Consider the following 17,737-nt stretch of genomic DNA (forward strand, 5'->3'; position numbering starts at 1 on the left):
GTTTTATTTTCAGAGTGTTCAGAGGCATTATGCTTAATTGTCTCAGGAGACGGAAAGAGGATCCTACTTTTGACTTCAATTGGACTCGTGCTTCTCTGGGAGAGTAATGAAAACAAGGATCTAACTACTGTACTAGGTAATCTGGCAACTGGCCAATGGTCAGAGATTTCCTATCCTGAAAATGTAACCCTCCCAACTAGAGTGGATAAAGAAAGATCTGTGAATGCTGCTTTTTTTAAACAGGAGGTAAGTACTCTCTCAAACTGAATTGTAGCTTAGAAACATTCCGTGTACATGTGTATTTTTTATGAAGCAAGGCCTAAATTAATGTAACTGTTCCGCCAACGTTTGTTCAATAGTTAATCAGAACTGTTTCAGATTGACTGTGTTTTTAAAGTACAACTTTTGCAATCTGGCCTGATAGTATACCAAATGATAGTACTGTATAAGTTGGTATCTTAGGAGAAGGATGTGAGAGTGCATGCAAAAAGTTACAGTGCTAGATCTCAACTTCAGTTTGTATTTTGTGGTAGCTTGAAAAGTTGACAAAACATCAAATTCCTGTAAAAATCACTAAAGAAGACTCAATTTATTGTATGCCTGTTGGTGTTCCCTACATAAAAGTTAGTGTGAAAAGTGGAGTTCTTTCACTCTTCACAGGGCTACAGCTTATTTAAACAATTTCAGTTGGAAAATTGTGTTATTAAAAATCGTTTATTATTTTCTATTACCTGTAAATTGTTCTGTTAACATAATGTATGTTAATATATATTTGTAACTTAATTGTAAGAAAAGAAAACTTTAACAACTGTATTAATCTGTTTTAGGCTGTTGGAGACTGCTGTATTTGTTCCTTTTTATTTACCTCAGAAGAAAATCTGGTGTTGACATTTTTGACTTTACATTGGTTTGAAAATCCTGAGCATCACCACAGGTACTCCGCTTATTACTGAGTTGTTTATGTATAAATTAAAGTGTATATTTGGAAGTAGATTGGCACCTAATGCATTATTTTTCCATTCTTTTTAGTTGAGTCTTGCATTTTGTTGTTTCCTTTAATTAAGTAATTCTTTTAAATAACTTAATAGATGAAAAATATGTTTAGTGCACAGAATTTGATTTCAAATATTCATTTGCCTTGAATTATTTGTGGAATTTTGATGTTTGCACGTTGCCTTCTAGAGTGAAGTGGACAACACAAAAATACTCCCTTCCTAGTTTGTTTCCACCTTGTTCTCCAGTGAAGTCCCGAGGAGCTCTCCCTACAGCATTCTCAGGGGATGGACAAATTCTAGCAATAGCAGTCAATCAGAAAGACCCAAAGGTAGAAAATGCCTGTTGCCTGTTAATGTATTTTTGCAGGCACAGCTCCTTTTTCAGTGATTTTGTTAGTTTTCTATTCATTTTTTGTCTAGGCCTCCCAGGTTCTCTTTGTGAGCACAGTCAACTGTGTGACAGTGTCAAGCAGTCTTAAGGGCTGTGGAAGCAAAAACATGACAGTACCTTCAAAGTATATCCGGTATGTTTTTACAATTTAGTACATATGTAGCAGTAGAGTGCATAATGTATTCAGTATTTCCAAAATGTCTCTTTTTAAGTCCAATGCAATCTTCTTCAGTACTTAATAGCAAGAGTCTGAATCCTGGCATCATTATGTTCAAAACAAAGAACAACTACTTACTTAACAGTTGTATCTGTTATAAGGCACAAAACACACACACACAGTCACGTTGGGCTATTAGTTAATCTAATAAGTAGATATTTATCATGAGGGTAAAGATCTGTTCCACTGTTGGAAAGAATCTGTATTGCTTTTTCCAGGGAGACTGAAAAGTGTGATTTAACAACACCATCTGGTCCCCCTTTTTAAAAATGTGGACTGCCACCCTTGTCTGCCATTCTTTGGGCACTACTCCAAATGACCATACAAGCACACAGCCAAAATCACAAAGTACTATTTCCAGCAAAAATTCAAACAGGGAATCCTGCAACAGATGGTATGGGCCCCATTTCATTGAGCCAGTGTGGGATTAAATACCAAGACTGAAGTAAGTAAAAGAGCCAAATGCTGCAGTGCAATTGTGGCTTACGATTTTTGGAACAATTGGTCATGCAAAGCGCACATGGACCTGAGAAAATAAGCTGCTGATTTAGAGGCAAAGGATAGTGGCACCAAATATTGATTCCACTGATTTTATATCTTTGTTGAACTTTATAATTTATTTACTGTTTCATCCTATATAGAGTATCATCTTAGACAGGGCCACTAGTTATATAGCTGTCTTTGACAGGTTGGAATTGAGTACCGAGTTTAATCGATTGTGTTTAGAGCATCTTGTTGGACTTGCTATCCTGTTTTCATGTGTTTAATTGGGTCATGTTGTATTATTATGTTCTATTTTGTAAATTAAAGTATTATTTAAAATGGGTTCACAGTGGTATTAAAAACATCAGCTGTCCTGCATAATCATTTATTCACTTCTCTCTTCTGGCCAGTGTTACTGGACCATTAATAGTCATAACATTAAATATATTTATTGGTGTTGTGTTTTTGGTTGTTGTTTGTATTTTACTACTAGTCTGTGGTAGTCATGTGAGTAGGAATTTCTTTGTACTACATACACATGACAATACATGTAAATTTAAAGTTAATGGTCACTTACTGAATCAATAGTGGGATTTGCACTTACAAGCCTGTGGGATAGTCTCCAGTAGGGAATCCATTACCGGACGGGTTTATCCATTCCCGGGAATTCGGGAATCCCGCATTTCATGCCCGGGAATCTCGGGCTCCCGGGCATGACACAGTGCATGGACATCTCACATGTGAACGGTTTTAGAATGACCGACACTTATTTTTTTAAAAACTACTGCAATATATTGACACAAATAAAAGACTAACCTTATCTACAAGCAGTTCATGCTGTCATATAAGTACATGTATCTTTAGTTGCGGTAATAAGAGAGTAGAAAGCACAGCCTCCTCACAGGTGGCAGTGGTAGTGCTGCTGCTTTGCAGTAAGGAGACTGTGGAAGATTGTGGGTTCGCTTCCCGGTTCCTCCCTGTGTGGATAGCGCTTTGAGTACTGAGAAAAGCGCTATATAAATGTAATTTATTATTATTTATTAACGTGTCCAGCGTGCAGTCGTCCAGGCAAGAACGCACCTTCGTACAGAATTAAGCCAGCCGCTAAGAAAGCACGCTCTGCCTCCACTGAAGTAGGTGGCACAATTATCAGATACTGATACACCTAAACGCCCTAACAACGCCCGCGCTTGCCGTTGCTCTGAAACACCACCATTTCAGCTTTTACTGATGCATCCAGTTTCTTGTCATCATTCTGTCATGGCAAGTTTCTTGGCACAGATAATGCGGATGCAACAGACTGATGCATTGCAATTTCAAGTTACTGTTCAAAGCTGTTGTCTGATGAAGTGCAAGCTGCAGCAATGGCGCCACCTTAATTATTTTCAACTATAACTCTGTTATTTCTTGATCGATTTTTACACGCTATATATGCAAGTTTGACCGTTCCCGTTTTCCCGGGAATTACAGCAGTTTCATTCCCTGGAATGCGGGAATGAAAAATGTCCAGGAATCCCGGGCTCCCGATGGATTCCCTAGTCTCCAAGTCACATTCTTTAATAATACATTTCTAATTTTAGTTTAGAAAATCACTAAATTGTTTCATCCTCAATTTATCGTTTTTTAGTGTAAGGATATTGTGGATTGTGTAAATTAGAAATTAAATGCTCTTGCTGGGGATATAAGGTTCAATGAAATATTGGGGTGGAAGTCTAACCCTTCTATGTATGAATTCCAGGGCTACGTCATGCGTTTTAAGTGCGATGCTTCTGCTAGATTGCCCTCCTTAAAGTGTTTGAAAAGTCTTATCCAATAGGTTAATATTAAATGAAAGCAAAGTTAAAATAAAATGTGGTACAGCTTTATTAGTTAACTGGGCATTAATATTCATGTTAGTTGTTTAAATAGCTTTCTTGGCTGGGCTGGTTTGCAGGTCCTACTGGGTGGGTGATATCTCTTGGACCTGTAATGACCTGTACCTGGCCTGTCTGCTCAAACGAGGAGCTCTTCTGTTTTTATCCCGACTGGGGGACCTCCTTACACTCACAACTTATGGTTGCTCTGTTGAATTTGGCCCAGCACAGTATATTCCTCTTCATCCATTAATAAACTTTAGGTAAGTGAAGCTCTTTATTAATAATGAAGTTGACTAAAGGTGTTGCTTTTTCATGTTTCATGTTCTATCTAGTTAATAGGTCATGAAGTGTACATATAGGCACTTTTTAATATTTTAAGACATCTGCCTTCATTTCATTGTTGCAGTAACACACTCATTTTAATAATAGTAATAATTTAAAAAAGCTATCAGAGTATGGTTAGTATTTTTTTTTTCTCAGAAAACTAGAAGCTTTACCAATAATCTCGGCTATCATATAGACAAAAAGGGCAATATAGACAGTTAGAAAAAACAGCTTTATGGTGCTGCATCATGGTATATAATAAGACAAGGACCGTTGCCAGCTGTGAAGGCAGTGAAGCTGCAATCCCCACCCATAGTACTGTATATCAGTTACAGAAGAGGTTGAATGTATTTTACATCTGTTTTTGAAACTCAAGACACAGATCCTTCCTGCAATACTCCCAGTGAACAGCTGATTCTATGCTATACCTAAACTACAATATGAACATAATATGTGGAGAATATTTAAAAGAGTAAAATTTAGTAATGCACGTGGTCCTTAAAACCACCATAGATAACCTAAACCTCTCAGACTTGTTTTTCAACTCTCCGCTTTTGTTCCTCGTAACTGAATGCTTTGCTCATATCATAGTGACTGCCAGCAATTGGCATTTATTTATTAGCTGTGAACCTCTTGCAAAAGCTATTTATGTCTCATAATGACAGGACTGTTCTGCTCTCCTTACACCTGCTCCATGTCAGTGAATAATGTTATATCTCTGCATTGCCCTTTAACACCAAAACACCAGTTTTAGGATGCTATGTATTGGTGACAGCTCTGTCTTTTCTACAATTGTTTCATTGGTTTCAAACTTAGAGATCTGGCCTGTGTAGCTCATTGTGCAGGTTTAATCACTTACTGTACCTAAAGGGCAGAGGCACGTAATCAGAGGCCCAGGTAGATACTGCTGTGATTCTATAGTCAAATATCGTGTCAATCACATCTTTAGATTTGTTGATGACACAAGTGTAGATGGCCTGACAAACTTGTTGGTGGCTGCTTCAGATTATGTGGAATGTATTTTCATTGATACCAGAGAGATAGTTATATTGAAGAAGTTTGGGCCTTTAAAATGAGGGGTTAATAATTTTGATACTAAAAAATGTTAATCATTATATTGTACAAAATTTCTTGCCTGTGTGGTATGAAATCAAAAACTGGGTCAACCAGAGGCTTGTAAAAGCTTCACAAAAAATAATGTTCTAAAGTTCTACACAGAATGCTGCCAATAATGCTGCCATAATAAATCCTTTGACATTGTACAAGATTCCAATTGCCCAGACATGAATGGGTACCGTCTTTATGAACTAGCAGAAGGTGCTGAAGCATCAAAGCTATGAGCAGCAGGGTCAAAAACAGTGCTTACCATATAGTGAAGTATATCTTGCACAGCAAAATATCATCTGACCTGTATGCATTAATTTTGATTTAGTTAAATGTTACTTTTATTAGCACCACACAAAAATGTTGTATAGTACTGTAAAATTGTTTTAATTATGTGTTATTTACTACATTGTATATTGTAAAATTACTTAATATTATGCAAAGGTAGAATAAAGTTCTATGTTTCGAGCCATCAAAACATAGAAAAAAGCTGTCACTAAGCTGCTACTAATTTGAATTAATCTCTGGAACATGTGTGATGTTAATTGAAATTGCAGGGTATTTTATACTTGGTTAACAAGGGTTGTGTTTCCATTTTCTTTATACATTTTTCTTTTCTAAAATGCAATTTACAGGTTCAGAGTATCTTCTAGTTAGTAGCATTTAAATGTAAGCAAAATTAAGTAAATAGCTATTAAATAAAGATTTTAAATTAGTATAAATTTGTGAGGTTCTGATTAAAGTAAAAGAAGCAAAACTTTGCCATCACATGAGCTATTAATATTTTATCTTGACTGCCCTTTAAGCATCTACATGTAGTATAGCTGAATTGTGTGTTGTTGTGGTTGCCTAGTTTTCAAATGCTCATTGAGTGTGATATACTGCATTTAAGTTTCTAATAAATTTCCTATCCAATATTGTAGTATTTTTTTAGATTTGTTTCATAGTGTTTGATTTCATCCTAATAGGCCTCCACAGTCTGATCTGAGGTCAGTTGATTCTGAAGATGCTTTTGGTTCAGAACTTTCACTGAAAGATGAAATGAGGCAGCGCTTTTCAGTGACTGCTCACTTGTACCTTCCCTATCTCATTGTCTCCGATGGCTACATGGTCACTGTCCTCAGAGTCTCTAACAACTCCTCACCTTCTGCCTTCATGAATTCAGTGCTTGTGGATACTGCTCAACAGCTTGAGAAAATCAGACAGGCCCTCTTGGCAGCTCAGGTGCAGAAGAGTTTTAAGTACTTTTTAAAATGTTTATTTTGCTTTCCTTGCTATATTTCTATGAATTTCCTTCATTTTATCGAATACTTTTACAAAACAGGTTAATCTTAGTATATTCTGCTACTTTTACGTGAATGACAGGTACTTGTGTTAAGAGTATATGATAGAACACATTGTTCAATGGCTTTTGTTTAATTTTTTTAGCCCAGAAAGAACATGCATTTGAAAATGCTTTCTTCCTTAAAATTTGCTACTTTGCAAGGTGAAGCCCATAAAGAACACACTGGAACTGCAGTTCCTCAGTTTCTTCAGGAAGATACAGATGTCACAGATGATATAAACACAGCTAAGGTAAGCAAGAAATTACCTGTTATTTTTAGCCTTTTATTAAGAAGTAGCAGTTGAAGAGACCCTTCAGGTTTTAAATAGTTGCATTGTTATGCCCTCTTTTAAATGATTACTTATATGGTCTACTCTGTTACAGTTAACATTTCACTTTCTGTATATACTGTATTTACTTTAATAATGAGTACCTTCACAAACATCTTTACAAAACAGTTAACAAAGGGACATGTAAAAAAATAAAAAGAATGTAATACTACATATTGAAAGCAGGGTAGGAAACTGAATTCCAAAACTAATGTTGAAATGAAAGTAATGCCATTTGTACAACAAATAATAGTCAGATTATTTAGTCACACTCATTGATGTTACCCACTAGTGTTGGCATACTGTTAAAATATACCACCCAGCGTGCTGCACAAACATTGCCGTTGAGTGGCTTTAATTTAGTACAGATGGAACTTGTCTCATTTACAAACGAGAACACATTATTGTAGTTTAAAATTTGTTAGTATGTCTTTATTTTATGCATCCAAATATCAAGGTAGAAAGTGCAAACATACAATAAATTCATATTATGTGAAAGAATGGGTTCATTGTGTCAGTTCAACCTGTGACAGTGCATACTAGAATTTGAAAGGAAGTTCAAGTAAAATTTTGCTATTATTTACTAATAGTGAAGCAACATGTTATTTAGTACCAACGTTTGTTTCTTTAAAGGGGATCTGTTAATAGAAAAAAAGTACTCTTTCATGTGAGGCTTTGAAAAAAAATGATGTGAAACAATGCAGCCGTTTTTTGCATAAATCATCAGAAAACAGCGAAAATGCGATGTCACTGGTCTCTAGTATTGCGTTGTATGAAGAACCCAAAAACCCATGAATCAATGTGGTGGTTTAGGGGATGGGCTGGTAATTCAGGACTTTGTATGTTAAAATCTCCTAGTAGGATTCAGTACCATTTGAAAGGCAATGTCTCCAAAAGGCTTAATAGTCTGAATAGTTATTTGGAACACACATGCAAACAGTAGTCCTGGAACAAACTCAAATTACACAGATATTGTGAATATCTCAACACGCTTCTTGGACCACTCCTGTTGAGGTAACATTGAAGCTGAAGAGCGACAACCTTTAATTGAGAAATCTGTTTCCAGGGCCAATGCTATGCACTGAGGCCAGTCTGCCTGTTTCTAGCTTTTATTTGTCAACCTCCTGCACAGGCTCCAGCGCCTTCCCCATAGGATAAGGATCAGGTGTGTTGCTGCTCTGGTCACAGTGAAGTATGGGGACTCATACAGACATATTACTGAGGTTCTTTTAAAGGTTGTTTTACCCATTGGCCATGTTTAGATGAATCTTTTGTAATGAGATTTCAGATTTTATTGTTGCCTTTCTAGTGTTCCCATGTCTTTTTTAATGGTATAGTAAATTTATGTGAAGCCATGTGGATTTATTAATATACTTTGAATTTGGAAATATGTTATTTTCACTTGATGATTTTGTTTTTCCTTTTCCATACACAGTTCAATGAAGAAAATTCTAATGATGACAGCCTCCCTCCATGTGATTTTTTACCAGATTGTGGCCGTTTTGAGTTTGCCTCTATGTTTGACACAATCCATGCTACGACAGAGTTAACCTCAGAAACCAGTGACACAGCTACACAGATTTCTGTCATTCAGAAGAACCTCCTCATGGTATGGAGTATAGGAGTCTCCATGGGGAGAATGGAGAGGAAGAGGTCCCTTTTAAAATATACTATCCGTTGCCTTGTCCATTTAGCTCATGTTAGTCAATTTTTAGACCATCAACTTCCTGCTTCTTTAAAATTGAAGCATAAGATGAATCAGAATAAAGCCTTGAAAAGAGATGCCTGGATGTACCCGATTCTCCAGATTTTTAAATACTTCCTAACTGTTCTTTACTGGGACATGACTCACAAGGAGTGCCTTAGTGTCACTGTGGAACTGGTAAGGGAAATTGTGAAACTGTTTGTTTTCCCACGGAGTGGCCTTACTTCTCCTCAAGCCCTAGCAAATGCACTCTTTGTTCTGAAGCTGACATCCCAGCATCTAAATGTGATATATACTGCTCAAAGTCAGCTGGCATCCAATGGAGCACGGCTGGATATGTTCTCAACTCCATTTCTACAGGAGGGCATTGACTTGGAGAAATCTATCAACTTCTCTGTAGTGGCACCTCAAAAGGTGGATACACAACAGAAACCTTCTGACAGGTGTGCTTAATCTTTGATCCTTTTTATTTTGATGTGATACTAAATATTTATTAATTTCTTTAATCTTTGAGAGGTTTTTTCATTTCACTTCTGCTCCATGCTGGAGACTACTTTACTTTTACTATATGAACTACTTTTTACTTTCCTGATAATAATACATTTTTCAATATGGGAGTTCATGAGTTCTGTTGATATTTAACTCGCCTCTGTTCATACCAGATGTTTGATATTGGGGGTTCATGAGCCTAGTGGAATAGGAAAGCTCTTTATTTTTATTTTAGTGGTTTTGATTTGTGTTTAGAACTTGACTAACCAAGTGTTTTAGCAGTATGTGCTTCTGTTCTGTTTTGAATTGTCAATGGGGTATGACAGAAGCTCATGTAGTTTAGGTACTTGTATTGCAGTCTTATTTTGAAGAGGATCAGGAAGTCTAGTGAAATTGATAACTAGAGTAGTATTCAGGATTGAATAAAGAAATGGTCATAATATATATTTAATTACTTTAAAGACTTTTTTGCTATAGAATTTCAACCTAGTCTGTAACTTGCCTTTTTTAGTCTAGTTTCTAACTTTACAGTCATTTATTAGTTGATTCTGTCCAGACGTTATTACATTAATAAGTAAGATATTGGTGCTTTAGGTGAAAGTTGTGTATGCTTGATCTGGGATTAGTTTGTCCTCCTGCAACATTTTGCTGCAAAAAGAGGTCTGGTGGGTAGCAAGTGTGTAATTGGCGCCTTCTGCAATACAGTGTCTGACAGCATTCTGACCCACTTCTAGGCAGTACAGGTAGATTAACACAGATTTGCATGTTGGTAAACCTGCATTGAGTGATAGTGTAAAAAACTGTATGTCTTTGCTTGATCTATTTGAGTGTATTGTGATTAATTATCATTTAAGGCATTTTTCCAGTGCTCTTTTTGTAATTTAAATATTTTGTTTTATAAATTTCTTTTCCTTACTTAGGGCAGGATTATAGTATAGCATACTTGGCCAGTAGTTAAGGACCATATGCATTTTATATATATTTTATCTTTTGTAACTTTACTATTTAAAGCCAAAAATGTAAACTTCACCAAAAAAGTGTCACTATCTATTCTGTTTGGCACCTTTTTTGTTTCCTGTTTCATTATGATGAACTATTCAAACAGAAGTTTAACTTTCACTGCTGAGCAAGTATATTGAGAGCCTTATTATCTCACAAATACAGTGGAACCTCGGTTCACGAACGCCTCGGTACACGTACAACTCGGTTTACGACCAAAAAGTTTGCCAAACTTTTGCCTCGGTTCACAACCACACACTCGGTATACGAACAAGCCAGTTTCCCTTTCGGTTTGTGCACGCTGATGATTTCCGCACGTGTTGCATTGTTCTCGGTCAGACGTGAACTGCTGAACTGCTGCAATGTAAGAGAGAGAGAGAGAGAGAGAGCAGGCAGGCTCGTGTGCTGATGAGAGAGAGAGAGAGAGCAGGCAGGCTCGTGTGCTGATGAGAGAGAGAGAGCAGGCAGGCTCATGTGCTGATGAGAGAGAGAGAGAGCAGGCAGGCTCGTGTGCTGATGAGAGAGAGAGAGAGAGAGAGAGCAGGCAGGCTCGTGTGCTGATGAGAGAGAGGGAGCAGGCAGGCTCGTGTGCTGATGAGAGAGAGAGAGCAGGCAGGCTTGTGTGCTGATGAGAGAGAGAGAGAGAGAGAGAGAGAGAGCAGGCAGGCTCGTGTGCTGATGAGAGAGAGAGAGAGAGAGAGCAGGCAGGCTCGTGTGCTGATGAGAGAGAGAGAGAGAGAGAAGGCAGGCTCGCGTGCTAGAGAGAGAGAGAGAGAGAGAGCGTGTGCAGCTGAGAGAGAGAGAGAGAGAGAGCGCGCGTGCAGCTGAGAGAGAGCGCGCGTGCAGCTGAGAGCGAGCCTGTACGTGCAGCTGAGCAGGGAGCCTGGGTGTTTGTCAGTGTTATTCAATGTTTTTACATTAGTTTACTATTACACTGCGCATTCTATGGTGTAATTAACTATATTTGTGCTTAAAAATATTTTTAAAAATATATTTACATACAGTTCGTACGGTCTGGAATGGATTAATTGTATTTACATACAATCCTATGGGGGAAATTGCTTCGGTTCACGACCAATTCGGTTTACGACCAGAGGTTTGGAACGAATTATGGTCGTGAACCGAGGTTCCACTGTAACTGTATTTTGCAGGAAGGAATACACTTCCTGAAACACAAGTTCTTTTATGTTGTAGCTTCTTGATAGCTCAGAAACACACAGACACCTTAACTTAGTTAAAACACTCAAACATTATTGAACAAAAAGCACTTTTCTTGACTTGTAATATTTTTTTAACTACTTTAACAAATACTTGCTAAGGCTCAGTGTGGTAAATGATGATAACTTAAATGCCCTTTCTCATCCATATTACTAACCGAGAATGCTAAACCGGATGATGGACGCAGGCACATCCGGCCATGGGCCGTAGCTGCAAAAAGACGTACTGCGCAGGCGCAAAAACAGTCCGCGAGAGGCGGATGAGGAGCCGCAAGAGACGGACAAGACCACAGAAAAAAGGAGTGAGCACAGAAAAAAGACAAAAAAGGAGAAATGACGCGCAAGGAGCACCGAAAAAAGGAAAAGGCACATAAAAAAGTAGTCAAATGCAGGCAAAACACGAAACACATTGCACACGAAACTAGACCCAAAAAAAAAAAAAAAAAAAAAGAGGCTCGCACACAACAGCAAGGCAACCCCCCCCTACAGGCACCGGACAGGACACACACCAAGAGGGGGATTCAACAAGCCCATGGAACACAAAAAAAAGAACACAAAACCACCCCACAGACCCTACAAGCAACGGACGGGACACACACAAAGAGGGGGATTCAACAAGACACAGGAACACAAAAAGAAAGAAGACGCTCGCGTAACAACAATCCTCACCCCCCAATCCCCACACACACACATCCATAAGAAGTGACACCCAAAGCCACATATTCTAAAGTGAACGTCAACACCTTCACACTAGACAGCATAGGTGGATCTCCTTACAATAAAGCACTATTAACCGTTCAACTGCCGAAAAGGAAACATATTAACAGTGACTGCGAACCTCCTTATTACTTATCCATATTTCGCATGCTGAGAAAGAAACAAGTCTTGAATACACGGTCACGGGTACAAAACGAAAAGGAAAGGATAACAGGAACAAACACACGAACACGAAAGAAACAACAAAATAGACGGCTATGCAGCATAGGTGGATCTCATTACAATAAGGCACTATTAACCGTTCAACCGCAGAAAAGGCTCCATATTAACAGTGAGTGCAATACTCCTTATTACTTATCCATATTTCTAAAAGAAAAAATGTCTCGACTCCAAAAACGCAAAGCTCAACTAAAGCTTCTAACTAACGATGTACCTAAAAGTAAAAACTTTATGAACTGCATTAGATCCTACAATAGTTCATTTGCTTTTGCATCTAACGGAGTAAATATCAGGCCACCAAAAGGCAATGGCCCATACTGCTTTCCCATACGTGCACAAATACTGCATCGCATTGGAACAGTGCACCCTGGAACAAATCAACAACGCAAATATGCACAAATCTACATCCTAGATCCACATGACGCAAGCTATCAATCAAAGTGCTGCATCGCAACAGTCACGGATTCAAAACGAAACACCTCCCATCTCAGACATACGTTAACGGCAAGGAAGGCTACAACAGGCTTCTCACACAGCACAGGCAAATCGATTACAGCTCCAAAACAACACGTCCCAAATACTACACATGCAACAACGCGCCTCTCAAACGGCACAAGCAAAATATACACCAGGAAAATTCATTCGGATTAATGAATGTCATTTGCAATCATTGTCATTCAGTTCACTTCCCTGAAGAAACAACTGACAATACAAGTAATACATTTACACGTTGTTGTCAAAAGGGTCAAATTAGACTGCCTTCTTTACATTCATATACTGAATATCTACAAAAGCTTCTAACTAACGATGTACCTGAAAGTGAAATCTTTATCAACTGCATTAGATCCTACAAATCGGTATCCACTATGAACATTAACGGTGGCACTGCACGTGACATCCGTCTTGAAAAAATGTTAATTATTGATGAATATACAATGGCATGAAGTCACTTACTCAACACCATTCATAAACTTCTACAAACGTTTATGAATAATAATATTCGATTTGGATGAAAGGTACTTTTATGAGGAGGAGATTTTAGACAGTGCTTAGCTATTCTTCCAGATGCCATGCACTCAGCTATTGTTCAGTGCACCTTAAAATACGCAGACAATTGGCATTGCTTTCAAAAGATACAGTTAGTAAAAAAGATACGATGTCCAGAACCAAATCATAACAATTGCTTATTACAACTGAGAGATGGTACACTCACCAATACAGATGGACTTCAGCCACATATTATTACAATTCCTCAAGCCTTTATCTGCGACAACTTAGTTACAGACAGATTTGGAAAAGCAATCTCATTAGACCAAATGCCCCTTTTAACACAACGCACTATATTAGGTCCAAAAAATATTAATGTGCAAAACATAAATACCCAAGTCATTCCATTACTTCCTGGAGAGACACAACTCTTTCTAAACTCTGACAAACTTGACTCTGATCACAACAATAACCATCTTCATTGACCTTACAAGTTCTGAGCTGGAATTACCTTTTACACTTAAACGGCGTGTACAAAGAAATTTTCAATTAAACCTTTACACTGTGCCACACACTTTATTGTTTGCTTTCTATTTGCATCATCTACACTGTCACACTATTCTATATCTCATTCATACATCACGCTCTTTGTCATTCCCAACACCAGGGGTTGGCGAGCGAAGCGAGCAGGGGGTGGAGCCCCCTAGTTTATAATATAAAACACCTTGTGCTGGACTTCAGCCTTGTCTTGTTTTGTAGTCTGTTGCTGTGGTTTTTACCTTTCAAAAGGGGATCCCAGCTAAAAAGTGATCCTTACCTATATAGAGTCTGCATTAAGCAATGTATTTTTCTTAGTACAAGCTCAACCTTTTTATATGTGAGTACAAATTCAAACTATATCAATATGTAAACACAGCAAAAAATCACATATATGACTACAACCATTTAAAGTGAAGTTCATGGTGTCATATTGATTATATTTATTGTTGCCCACTTCGACAATGTGCCATGAGGCTTTTTGCATTTGTGTATTGATACATTCACAAGTCTGGTAAAGGAGACAGGCAGTCAGTCAGCAACGTCCAAGCAGTGAGGACCTACTGCATCCAAGAATGATCAGTATTAAGGACCTTGCAACACATGCAGAACATTAAAAGAATCAAATGACCACAAGCATACTTCAGGTTTTCTCTTCGTAGCTGTTATAAGAAGAAAAGTGATTTAGAGGTTAGATAGCAAGTATAAAGTGCAGGCTTTATTAATAACAGTTGTGACTACAGACAAAAACAATGCCCTTCTCCTTTTAGCATTTAGCTGGTTACTTTTCTTGCTTCAAGGTGTGTCTTTTTGGAAATTAATTTCAAGACATGTAGGAAGCTGCAGCATGAGTCCTTTAAAATTGTGGTGTGATTTTAACCGCTTTGCGTAATTTGTTCACTGCAAGTGATGTGTACTACATGAGAAGGGAGCTTGCTACCAGTGGAACAATAATATTATGCAATACATGTATGGACCAAAATATGGTTACAGTAAACCTACTGCTTGAGAAATGTCCATTCTCTAACTAATATACTTCTTTGTTGATACAGAGCAATTGCTTTATTTGAAATGTGGTATCTGACTAACACAGAAGATCACTGAAAAGCAACTGGATGAATCTGCAAACCTTCTAAGCACTAAAATTGGAGTATTATGACTAGTCCTGATTCATCTTAAACTTGCAGTCCACATCGTCTTCAGTGCAGCCTGTAACATTTATCATGAAATAAATGAGTAGTAATAACAATTCTTTACATTTATACTGTATAGTGCTTTTGTCACTATTCAAAACGCTTCAGTGAGTGCGGAGCCACTTCAACCACCACTGATGTGTAGCATCCACCAGGATGATGCGATGGCAGCCATTTTTGCACCATTAGCTGTTAGGTGGTGAAATGGTGAGAGAGAGGGAGACATTTAGAGACAGGGGTTGATTAGGGGGGCAGAATAACTAGGCTGTGGTAGACAATTTAGCCTGGACATCGGGATGCACCCTTTTCATTACAAAGGATGTCCAGGGATCTTTTTTGACCACAGAGAGTCAGGACCTTGGTTTTACCTCTCATCCAAAGCATGGGGCCATTTTTACAGCACAGTGTCCCCATCACTGCATTTAAACCACATGGCACGTACCCTTTGCTAGCCTTGCCTGCACCTCTTCCAACAGCAACCCAAGCTTTTCCTAGATGGTCTGCCATCCAATTACTGGTGGGACCTGAACATGCTTAGCTTCAGGAGGATGACTTGTTCTGAAGTGCACATGGTATGTAAAAAGGTTTGAAGGGAGACTGGGCCATTTGTAGAATGAACACATTTTTCATACTATTTGTCCATTCATTTATGAACTTTACAGCCCACTTAATGAAAATGGTAAATCACAAAATCAAGCAAAATAGTACTATTTAAAATTAGTGCCTATACTGTATTAAAATATTTTGAACATCATAAGACTAATAAATAAACAAGATGAAATAAAGTAAAATGTTGGAAAATTTACCATTTCAGACATACAGATCTACATCACTAATTGTAAATAGAAAAATGATGATCAAATTGGTTGTGTTTTAGACTGTAAATTTAAAGTATTAGTCAGTGGTTTATAATTTAATCTAATGATGTTTAAAGACACTCTTCTGTAAATGGTGTGTGTGTTTATGTGTTCATACATATGGATAGTGCTATTGCCTCAAAGATCTTGAGTTTAAATCCCATCCCATTGCTATCTGGGTGGACTATGCATGTTCTTCGCACATATGTTTTTTTTCTCCTGGTTTTTTCTTCCAAACATAATTAATAAGTGATTCTAGTAGTTATTTTTGATATTTTTCTCTGTACATGAGTGTACCCTGCAATAGATTTGCACCCCATCTAGTTTAAGTTCCTGCTTTACATCTAGTGCTGCTGTGATAGGCTTAAGCCCAAGATGACCATCTATTGAAATAAGCAAGTTTTTATTTTTAACATGTTATTTATAGTCTGTATAATATGTTTAGTTGTTTATGTCCTATGTTCAAATAGTAATGAAAACTAAATGCAAAATTCTCGAATGGGCATGTATTGTCTATTTCTTATAAACCAGTAATAAAAGGCATAGCTTCATTCAACCTTTTATGAATATGAAAACAAATCTCTAAAGAAGATAAACTTGATTTAGTACACTGTTAATAGCAAGAGAAGCCATTGAAATGTACATTTTATATTATTACAAATAAGTTTAGGAAGATACTGACAGATTTTTGAAAATTGGATCAACTGGTTTTTTTTAATTGTAGTATTTATGCAAGCTCTGAGAAGTGGTATTGTGAAGCCCTGTGTCACTTCTCTTTCAACTTACAATTGTTAACCATGCTTCAAACTTGTTCTAAGAAGCTAGAATTTTAAACTAGCATTTTAGGTTTCCCGGATATGGAAGAAACAGGATGTATGATCAATTGGGGTTATGCATCAAACAGCTAATCCATATTTTTAGTTTTTAAGAGTTGTTCGTACTGCACACATTACCAAGTTATTCTTTGAAGAGATTTTCAACATTGTTTTTCACAGATTTGTCCACTTTTACTCATAATAGCAATCAATATCAAATCTTTGCCAGACAGTGTTCTTTGCTTCAGTGACCATAGGTAGCCTAGAAATTAATTCAGCAAGCTGGTCTCTTAAGAATCTGCCACCATATTCCAAGTAGATATCAGCATTGCATTGTTTGTTCACTGCAGTAAAAAATAATGCAAATCTGAAACAAACAATACACATCCTGAAACTGCCAATGACCTTTTGCAGGTTAGTGTTAACAACACCAACTTAACTTGCAAGGTGGAATTGCAGATATTTGGCATATCTTCAGATTATGGGTCTGTAATAAACCATTCAGGTTTTCTTTAAGGTTATGGTTCACATTTATATTGTCCAGCAAATTTTCTATAGACTTTTTACTTTTAAAATTACCAGTATTCCTTTTTTCTTAATTTCATCATGATTCCTTCACAATTTATTAGCAAATATATGCAAAATAGGAATACACATACACATCCTTACATACAGTTTTTCGTCAGAGCAATACATGTGACCTTTCTGAGGTGAAACATTCTTCTTGATGTAGATTCCTTTTTTTTAATTTGGCTTTCTGTTGGTGATCACTCTTCTGTCTTATGAAAATTAATATAGCACCTTGTTATTCAAAATTATATTTATGTAAAGTTTTTTTTACTGGTTAGGGCTGAAAGAAAATGAATCACTACTTATCATATAACTAGCAAAATACCCGCGCTTCGCGGTGGCGAAGTACTGCTTTAAAATTTTAAATAATAAACTGAGGGAAATTATACCAATAATTATTTGTTAAGGA

General features: G+C 37.2%; 1 protein-coding gene across 1 annotated transcript in view; it reads left to right on the forward strand.

Annotated features, from left to right (window-relative positions):
- Positions 1-17,737, forward strand: part of cplane1 (ciliogenesis and planar polarity effector 1) — a 122,559-nt gene that overhangs the window by 16,213 nt on the left and 88,609 nt on the right. The window contains exons 5-12 of the mRNA XM_028802447.2: positions 14-246; positions 828-934; positions 1,183-1,324; positions 1,416-1,519; positions 4,020-4,202; positions 6,339-6,594; positions 6,799-6,945; positions 8,459-9,171. Of these exons, the coding sequence (XP_028658280.2) occupies positions 14-246; positions 828-934; positions 1,183-1,324; positions 1,416-1,519; positions 4,020-4,202; positions 6,339-6,594; positions 6,799-6,945; positions 8,459-9,171 (1,885 nt within the window). The remainder of the gene's footprint in view (positions 1-13; positions 247-827; positions 935-1,182; positions 1,325-1,415; positions 1,520-4,019; positions 4,203-6,338; positions 6,595-6,798; positions 6,946-8,458; positions 9,172-17,737) is intronic.

Source organism: Erpetoichthys calabaricus, chromosome 5 (genome assembly GCF_900747795.2).
Source record: "Erpetoichthys calabaricus chromosome 5, fErpCal1.3, whole genome shotgun sequence".
Lineage (NCBI taxonomy): Eukaryota > Metazoa > Chordata > Cladistia > Polypteriformes > Polypteridae > Erpetoichthys > Erpetoichthys calabaricus.